Source organism: Astyanax mexicanus, chromosome 8 (genome assembly GCF_023375975.1).
Source record: "Astyanax mexicanus isolate ESR-SI-001 chromosome 8, AstMex3_surface, whole genome shotgun sequence".
Classification (NCBI taxonomy): domain Eukaryota; kingdom Metazoa; phylum Chordata; class Actinopteri; order Characiformes; family Acestrorhamphidae; genus Astyanax; species Astyanax mexicanus.
In genome coordinates this window covers 44,900,713-44,911,186 of record NC_064415.1, presented here as the reverse complement: position 1 = coordinate 44,911,186, position 10,474 = coordinate 44,900,713, and the positions used below count along the sequence as shown (strand labels likewise).

The 10,474-nt window shown below is 35.7% G+C and overlaps 1 protein-coding gene across 1 annotated transcript in view; it reads left to right on the top strand.

Moving 5' to 3' along the window:
- The first annotated feature begins 629 nt into the window (after positions 1 to 629).
- The window catches only part of insra (insulin receptor a), a 159,999-nt gene continuing 150,154 nt past the window's right edge, over positions 630 to 10,474 (top strand). Inside the window, exon 1 of the mRNA XM_007236326.4 lies at positions 630 to 2,243. Coding sequence (XP_007236388.3) covers positions 2,168 to 2,243 — 76 coding nt within the window. The 5' untranslated portion in view covers positions 630 to 2,167. The remainder of the gene's footprint in view (positions 2,244 to 10,474) is intronic.

The following is a 10,474-nucleotide window of genomic DNA, read 5'->3' as shown; positions in this document are numbered from 1 at the left end:
GCTGCTGACGTGCAGAGACACCAAAAAACACACAAATCACAGCCAATCGAGCAAAGCTCCAAAATACACTCGGAACTCAGACTCTTTAAAGCCACAGCCAGTGATTTCACAACAGGCCTGAAACACTTTAGCAAGAGGCCTGGTTATACTCTTATATCTAATGGAAAGACAATTGAATGCATTTTCTTACTTATTCTTCACCTTTAGTAGACTGTGGCAACACCTCAGGGTATATAAGGACAGTAGCTCCTTCTCAGTGTATATCACAATACCTACATTAAGAGTATTATTATTCACTCAAATGAGAGACAGTAGCTCAGCTTCAGTGTATATCACAATACCTGAATTTAGAGAATTATTAATTATTATTCACTCAAATGAGAGACAGAAGCTCAGCTTCAGTGTATATCACAATACCTACATTTAGGGATTTATTAATTATTATTCACCCTAATAAGACTTGTATCTATCTATCTCCAACAGTAGCAACAATCTCTCTAGTGGCTGGATGGGATTTATACCAGTCTCCCTGCAGTAGCTGTGGAAGAGGATACCAGAACTGATATGTGCTGATTGAGTTATTGATCCCGTGATCCTCCTCCAGACTCCAGAGCCGCTCCAGTCCGGGTTTGCTCGGTGACCTGCATGGATCTCCTGTTTACTGGCGCAGATACAAGAAAGCAGATCTGTAAAGAGAGCGAGACACATGTCAAATCCAACAGCTACCTCTAACGTGGGGAAATAAATCGATCTTGCCTTTTCGATTGTAGATATTTCTCTACATTTTCTTTGTGGGTTTGTGGATTTAACGCTGAAGACGAATTACTTGGCCTTTCTCCTGGATCAGGCACAAGAAGGGAGCAGCACGTTTGTATTGATTTAAGCAGAGAGTAGAAGAGAGAGGAAAGAAAGCCACGACGAGACTTTTTGGGGTAGAAAACTCAGATGTTTTGGCTGTTTTTGGACTTTAAGTTCTGCTGCTTCTCTGGATTCGAATGCACAGGAACTGCTGTACTGGACTTTAAACGTTTAGCTAGCAAGGTTTGGACTGCAGTGCGATTGCAAGCTCATGTGCAGATATCGTTTTAGTTAATATAAGTTAGTTGGTTTAATTAGCTAGCCTTAAGTGGTGTTTGCAAAATTACGATTGAGACATAACGTTACTGTAACCGTTAACAATCTAAGGTCTGGTGAATATCAGCAGCTGCACATTTGACAAGCACAAAATTTGTAAATGAATTATATCTAGAACTTAAGGCACTTTAAGGAGAAATCATTAGGTTACAGCTCAGACACGTTGTGGTCAATTTAATGCTCTGTTAGTTAATGGTGCAGAATGTTAGCTAAAATATCAGAGCTTGTGGTACTTTTTGGACTTTATAGGAAATAGCTAGGTAAGAGTTTAAAACGTGTAAGTAGCTAACCATAGCTAGCCAGTGAGAATACAGAAGCTAAGTTAGACATTTGGACTACAGCAGTTGCTGCGTGCTGTAGTTAGCTAGCTACGTGTGAAGCCCACTTAGCTTTAGCTAACGTAAAAGTTTGGACTATCAAAGCTGCAAAAGAAGGCAAACGTTGATCTGCATTTCCACATACACAGGGTGTAAAACTAGTCTAAGTGATGTAGAGAGCTGTAACTAGCTAACTGTAGATGTTAACTCTGAGATAGTCCCCTAGAGGCTAGGCTAGCTAGCGTTAGCTAGCTAACATAACTTTGTTTTGGCCTTGGCTAAGCTAGCCAGGTTGCTGGTTAGCTAAAGCGAACTGAAGCGATTTGTTTCTTCGGCATCTCGCTTAAAAAGAAGATTAAAATAATAACCAGTGGTCCAAAAAGTGCACAAAAATGAAGACTGTTAAAGGCTTGAGAAGTAAAGTCAACCACGCTCGCCGTGTTTCGTGTCGACGGTTACTCTGAATGAGAAGCTCGGCTGAGTTGAGTTGAGCTAAGCTAACAGACGCGCTTAGCGCACAGCTAGCAGCCTGCAGCGACTAAACTGAACACGTTGAACTTTCCTCTCCGCCCATTTACAGGGGGCGACGAGATTTTCCCAAGTTATCTTCTATTTTTGTTTTAATAAACAGTTTGTTAACCAAACGAGGCACTGTAAGGTTGGATTCCCGACCGCTTTTCGTTAGCAGGAGTGAACGTTAAAGCGGTTTGTTCAGGATGCAGCTGCGGACTGTGGCTGGTTTGCTTCTGACTGTCTGCGCTGTGTGGAACTGCCAACAAACCAGCGGCGAAAGTAAGTCCAAAACACACACACTTGCACACACATGTTTTTTAAAACATTTATACTGATGCTTTATGGAGCGTTTAATTATCATATCTTACTGTTAATTAAATATATAACCTAAAAAGTTCTGTAGACTCCAACACTTTTTCGTGCATATAGCTGTACTTGCCTGTATAGATATAGATTTACTCCAACAAGATTATATTTATTTTTTATTTTATTACTTACAGCTGTTTCACTATATTTAAATACTAGCAGTGCTATTTGTTGTTCTGTTTCTCCTGCTGCATTGTAAACACACAGTTTATTAACCCAGACATGGTAGTAATACGCTTTATGCATGTATACAGAATGAAATTAAACAATAAGTTTCATTATATTTTAATTCCAGAAGCTGGGGTGCTACAGCTCTGTTTTATGCTTTGAAACTCACATCACAAGCCAGTTATGGTTCTATTTAGATAGATAATTAAGTGTGTGTTTCATATGTTGATGTTTTTGTAAAAAGCTTATTATGCTTAAATACATGCGAAGTGGTTCCATTAAGGTATTTAAAATGCCTTTCATTATATTTTAATATATTATAAAAGTGTGTTCTGTTACTCCTGCTGCATTATTTCAGTTCTAGTGGATATAAGCTGTTTGCATGTATTTTGATTGAAAATTAACTTGTCACAATATATTTTGATGTTGGATGATACAAGCTGGGTTAAAGCGCTTATTCTGACATAATTGCTTGTATAAAGGTTTAATATCTGTTACAGTTGGAGTTGTTGCAGTTACAATTTAATAATTATTCTATATTGAACCTATATAACACTACATCATACTTAAAATTAATAGCAGACCAGATATGCTTTAATGAGTTTTTTTTCACATTCTGTTTCTCCTACTGCATAACTGCAAGTCTTTGTACTTACTGTGTAGAAACCTAATTATTCTGTGTATGAGCTGTTTGCATGTGTTTATATTCAAATTAACATTTTGTTTATTACAAAAAGCATTTTTCTATAGCTTGGTGAACATCTACATTATACATTATAATTCTTCATTTTTAGAAGAGGTATTTAGATTTCAAATTAAACACTTTTAATTTTGTTTTGATTATAGATCAGGATTTGGTTAGACAGGTCTACAGAAAACTAGTTTGTTTTGTATAATTTGTATACTAAGCATTGTGACCCAGTTATGCTTTAGTATAAGCTTTTTCCATGTGTTGAGATTGATATTTTATTGATCTTGGGGTTAAGCAGTTGTCAAACCTTATTAATGCTTAAATGTATGCATTTAGTTTATATTAAGATTTGTTTCTTTATTATTTAGTAATACTGTATCTTAACGTTAGAAAAACATAGTTGTGCTTTAATATAACGTTTTGTTGTTTGTGCTAAAACTATTAAAACATAATTAAAATAAGAAAATAATAAAAAGATTGATATACTTATTTCAACGTGTGAGTGTGTGTGTGAGAGAGTATGAATAATACATTTGTTCTTAGGCACTGTATTGTTGATGGTAATTCGTTTGTGTTTTTGATGGTAAAGGCTGTATTTGTTCCAGGCAGGGATCTCTATTGCATCACTATATATAACGCTACAGGTTTGTACACCTAAAATGAAAGGCACTAAGATTGGCCAGTTTGTGCTCTTTTTAGCTCCACAGCTCAGTTTGAATGCCTTTATAACTGGCATCTGTCCAGTTTACGTATGAGAGGATTTATAATCCTATAATTATCAGATTAGGAGAAGTCTGCCGGGCGCTTTAGAGAAGAGAAAGTGTATGAGTGAGTCTAACTTTGACCACTTGACCTAAATGTGTAAAAACGTGGCCCGAGAAGGTCCTCAAAGCCAAGGTGAGCACAGTTAACAGGTTTAACTGGAGCGGCTTCAGCCAAACGTACGATATGAATGTGTTTCAGTGTTGAGCTTGTGCTGTTTGTTTTTCCACGGACACAAAGAGTTGGAGTTTTACCCCACCAGCTGGGAAGAGTTGGAGGGGAAAAGCCAGGGCCTCTGATGGTGTGTGTGTGTGTGTGTGTGTGTGTGTGTACGCTGGGCTTGCAGTGCTGACGTCCTGAAATAGAATAAAAACACCCACACTTGTGACACACTTGGCCGATGCCGAACTTTGTGGACGTCTTCACCCTGGAGCTGCTTCTGTGTATTGGTTGTTAACCTTGAAGCAAGCAGAGACGTGACCTAGAGCCGCTGTCAATCTCAAACACCAGCCGACGGGGGGTTACTGTTGGACGGTGTCAGTGTTTTGCTTGACAGACCACTTGTATGTCTGCGCCTCATTAATGTATGTGGACAATATCAATGCTGATTAAAGGAACAATTCTGCCAAAGAACTATTCTACACAGATGTAGTCCTTATGCCAATACGTGTTGTGCTGGCTTCTTTACTTCAGTGCTACAACTATGAGGCTAACCCTGTTAACAAATACTACAACACTAGCTCTCACCCTCACCTCAGCCCACTCAAACCACATCCAGGGTGTCTTTAAGGTGGTGCAGACTTGTAAAATGTGGTTAAGGACATGCAGTCACTTATTGTGAGCTGTACTGTGAACAATAGGAGGATTGGGTTGTTAGCCTTAAAGCATGCAGTGATGTGAGCAAGAGCCACTGCCAAGCTCAGCGAACACCAACCAGTGTTCCTTTTGAATGTGGACAGAATTTTAAATCACAGTCCACGTGTATATCGTTTCTGAGCCATATACTGTGTGTGGACGTTATTAATGCTGCGTTCCATTTACTTGGGATGTCGTCACACCCAAGTTAACTGCCTTCCAGTTAAACATTTAAATATCAGCTGTCATTGTTGGCATTGTCTGAGGTTAGCGATGCTAGTGATACCAGTTGATAATAACTGTGATTGGTAAAAAATGGTATTTTACGTAAAGAGAAATCATCATAAAAAACATCCTTAGTATCTATATAATACAGCCGCTTTTACTACTGTTGATGTAAGGTGCAACCATCTTGGATTCTGTACCCGGGGTTGACGAGTCTCTTTTTTTTCAAGCAGGAAATCCAACCTGAAGGAGAGCAATATGCATTTTCCAAAATTTAGTGATGAAATGAAAGTTTAAAATATGTTTAGAGCTCACTGGCACTAGACTAATGTTTCTATGCTCCCACACTATGCTTTCCTGCAATGTGCAGTGTTTACTGTATGGATCTATGGACAACGTAACAAAACATTTTGGATAAAATAAGTGATCCGGATCTTTTCCACCTGCTTCCAATTCTGTGAAAAAGATGTGATTGGTCCTGATTTCACATAATCCGATTGGGGACATCCCTAACTACAGCTTAGAGCTGGGCCATATTGCATTTAAAAAGTCTTTGATTTTTTTTTACAAATTTTACAATTTAAATACAAATAAAAAGCATAGGTTTAAAAGTAGGTTTACCTTTATTTTGCATCCAGAAGCCAGAAAATAAGACATTTAAAATCTGTTTTAAATATTCATATTACTCTGCTGATATGTTTTAAATTATCACGTGATGTGTGTGGTGTTTAGACGCTTTGGGTTGAGTTTAGAGTCGACTCATTGGGTGAATATACTCACAAACCAATGATCAAATATTCAGAACATTGTTTACAAGCCCATGCGTAGTAAACACCGCAGTGAAACGCAGAGATACACACTGGATTATACTTCAGAACGTGCTTGTGACTGAAAACAGAGAAATAAAGCAGTTAAATGAATCAAAGAATTTTACTGTGAAAGAAGCTTTTTTTTTTTACATCACAGTTTTACGTCTTACAGCGAGGAGTGTGTGTGTGTGTCCAGAATAAACAGGGTAGGTGTGAAAGCTCTCTATTGCAGTGGCTATCTTCAGCTAACTTTGAAAGATTTGCTGTGTTTTTGGTTGTTGAGCTTGAAATAATGAAAAATCTAGATCCATGGTCTGGCCCTATAAACAGCATGCAGGGATGTATCTTGTAAATTCACTTTCACTCTGTGCTCCAGCTCATCCCAAATCACTTCTCTCAGTTGGGTTTAGGTCAGGGGATTGTAGAGGCTAAACACTCTTTGTTTACTACCTAATTTCATATGTGTCCCTTAATTGTTTTCATGCCTTTAATATTAATCCACAATGTAGAAAATAAAATAGACAATTATTTAATGAAAGTGTGTGTCCAAACTTTGGACTGGTACTGTATGTGGACAAAACTGACACTAATTAAACAGTTTAGTGAACGCTATATTATATACACTTCTCCTCTTAACCTAGACGGAGTACATCAGACATTTGCTGTGGTAGTTTTGTATCTTTTGTTCAGTGCTTCATCTGTAACTCTAAATCAATAATGACCCAAATTCTTTTTCTAAGCTCCGTTCACACTACAAGATTTGTGTTTTAAAATAAAAAATGGTGCACCTCTCACATGTAATGCCAGGTCTTGAATATGCAAACGACGTATACGTGCAACAAAGTCTCTAACAATCTTTGTCTTGTGAATCAGCGTACGTGCACGAAAACATGGGCAGAGAAACAGAGCACCTGGCCGCCCTTTTTGTCAGGGCTTCTTTTTCTATGTTCAGAGAACTGTGGAAAAAAGAAAAACAAAAACAAAGGGAAAACTATGAATTGTAGTTAGAAATAATTAAAATATATATTGTTCTAGAAACTGTAATAACTGAAATAAGTATAACTGTAAATATCTTATTTTCTTGTCTTTTTTTAGGAGGCTGTTTTGTTGCTAAAATAAAACAATAGCATATCGCATTTTAAAGTTTAATAAACTTTTAATTATCAAGAATATTTATGGAATAGGAATTGGCCTTTTTTTGGTCCAATGTTGTTTTATATGAACTTACAGAGCATTCATGAGATAAACATTAGATTCTTTTCACAATTCTCAGTCAAACCAGAAAAAGCTCAAAGTTAGATTGGGAATAAAAACAAGCAAATTAATTTATTTTCTGTTTAATCAATCATATATAAATAACCCAGATGTCTACTTGTGAATCTGCTTTCTGATCATCAGCTTTCTGATCCATCATTGTTCTGCTCATTCTCATTTTAAAAAGAAATGATGCATTAAATATAAAAAAGTTTATTAGAACTCCTGTAGGTAACATTCGACAGATTAAAATGAAAAAGTGCAACATCTAATGAATTCAGTAAGTGGATTAGTTAATGTCTCATAAACATTCTTCTCTACGTTGAGTAAAATACACTTGTTCTTCAAGAGTTTTGTGATTCTGCTGTAACTGAAAATGATTTCAGTCACTTGACAAACCAAGTTTTTTGTTTGCTAAATGCAGCTAATACAGATTTTTGCATACAGATTGTTGTGTGGTTTGATTTATCATATGGTGTGACACCATGTCATATGGTGTGATATTCAGAATTTAAAAAAAAGGAATTTAGGTACTTTTATAAAAAAAAGTATTCCCAAAATAATTTAAAGTATATTAAAAGATTTTGATAAAGCGTCTTCCTATGTGTGTAGATAATAAAAAATAATGCAAAAAGTAACATGTTTGCATGTGAATAATGCTATAATTTTATATAGTAATGATAAAGAATCAGGATAAATTGACTTACATTATCACGTTAAACCCATTTTTAATTTAATACACAATAACATTTGTCACACCATATGACAATTTCAATCAGTAAGACCGTAAACTAATGAATACATGTGAATTTCAACTAAAAATCTACAAGACCAAATTTCGACTTAATTTTGAGATTTAAAAAAAATAAATAAAATAATTTTTTTTGGCCAAATATGTCAACCACCCATATAACATGTAAGGCTTTTATTGCTAAGTAAACACAATAGGGGATATTGAGGCCAGCAAAAGAGATTGTGAGTGGCATAGAAACCACGCTTGTCTTTCTGAAGTTTTCTTTTTTGGAAAGTGTTTGCCCTCTTTTCAGTTTGGCGACTATTGGTTCCAATGTGTCCATTCACGGATTGTGTCACAGATTATCTCACATTTAGAATAGTTACAGTTTCAGCTGTAAAATCAAACGTGTGAAAATATTGCAGGGCCACCAATCAACTCAGGAGCTTGATCAGCAGGTTTAGGATTGACTGGTTACTGCTGTACACAGTATGATCCACTTGATAATTGCTTCTTATTCACCCCCCAACCGTGCAATAGTTTTGTCTTTCTTGGAAAGGCAAAATCAGGTTTTAAAATCATGCTTAAAATCATGTAGTGTGCACCTGGATTGAGCATTGTTGCTATTTAGTTTTACACTGCTATTAGAACCAGAAGAGTAATGCCACTAGCAACAATAACCTGCCTTTTGTTTATGATGAAGATCTGAAGAGCTGTAGTCACTAATCCCTCCTTCATTACAGCTGTCACCTTTGATCTGCACAGTGAACAATGATGTTGACTCCTTCACTGCTTCCACTTAAATGATTTTCAGTCAAGGACGCCTGAAGATCGCAGCTCAAAACCAAGCCGCCCAAGTCAACTACATCATGCAAAATTCAAATTACTATTCTTTATTTCTAAGACTATTGCACTTTCATGTCTTTCATGTTAAATACGACTGTAACTTACAGTCAGGAAATAAATGAATGCAGAAATAAATAAATCAGGAAATAAATAAATGCAGAAATAAAATATTTTGTAAATAAATAAATTAATCAAAATAAAAATTAAACAATCTTAATAAAGAAACCCGTAAATAACAAATTATTAAGGTATTTATTTTTATGTGTATGTATTTATTTTTATATTAATTATAATTATTCTTTGCCGTTTTAATTACCATATTACTTTTATTGAGTGAATTACTTTTTTTTTTTTTTTTTAATTTTGGCAGTTTTGGTCCTCCATAGCCTGTATTGTGCTTTGGCTTTGGCACCCCTGCCACATTATTTATTTGCGATCAAAGGAACGTAAATACAGTCAGGAAATAATGCTTTTACTGATGCAGGAGGACTGTTTGTGTGTTATCAAATCAGTTCTATTAATGGCTTATATGAGACCTGCTTTAAATCTGTAACAATATATTAAATTATATTAGCTGGTCTAAAAAAAAAAATTAAGATGTCTATTTGAGTGATATTTTGATCAGTCTGATCATTTATTCCAATATTTTAAATGTGTTTTAGATGTGACCAAATAATTGTTAGATGTAGGACAAATAATATCATATTAGACTAAAAACTAGGGATGTATTTTTAATATAAATAATTTATAAGCTTAATAAAAATTAATTGCAGAGTAAAAAGTGTGTTGCAAGTTCTTTAAACCCAGTTACAAAGAAAATATAAAGTAAAACAGCTCTGCTAAGAGGCTCTTGCTCCGCTGACTGGACGTGTTTCGCAGCGGGGGTGCCGAAGGCAATCTGGACAATGTATTTTACCTGTAACAGTACCGCATTAATAAGCAGCATGTTATAAATAGAAATAACTGATAATCACAGCAGCCCTTTATCTGATCCTGATCCTCTTAAACTAGCCACCAAAAAAGTTAGCCCTCTTTTCCTATTTAATATTTATTAATTTATTAATATTAGCACTTTTCATCTAAGCCATTCACTTCCACTTTTAAAGTGTGATTCACGCTGATATCCAGCAGCTGCGAATACTTCCTTGTGCTGAGGAGCCATGGATTAATCTACACACTTATCTCTTCTGAAAACAGTTTATTTAGGTGACTAAAGCACGTTTAAAGCTTGTTAGCCCGTAAACAACAAAAATATATATATATATCTATTACATAAGCGACAGTGTTTAAAGCACATAAAAAGTATATATAAAAAAGCATTTATATAGTTCTAAAATTAGGGATATTGCCACCATATATAACCGCAGGGGAAATTCTTTCATGCTACAGCCCTACGTGCAACTCTAGTAGTTGCTGCTTTCCCTTCATGCTGTGAAGCTCCATTGCATTCCAAATCACCATCTCAGTTGGGTTTAGGTCAAAGATTTGTTTTCTACATTATTCCATGTGTCCCCTAATTATGTAATGACTATAATTTAGAGAAAAAAAATGAATGAGCTGTGTCAAAACTTTAGACAGGTACTGTATATAGCACTGAACCAAAGCCTTCCAAGTTCTCTAACAGTAGTGAGCCCTTTGTGAGCCCTTTGTGGTGCTGCATAAGATTTTCAACCAGTGCGAAAAAAATAGGGTTCAGAACCCTTAAAGCATGTTAAGAACCTATTAAAGTGTGTTTACATCCCAGCTTTTACTGAACACAGTCATTGTTTGTACTTACCCATTGAGTTGGGTAATGACAAAA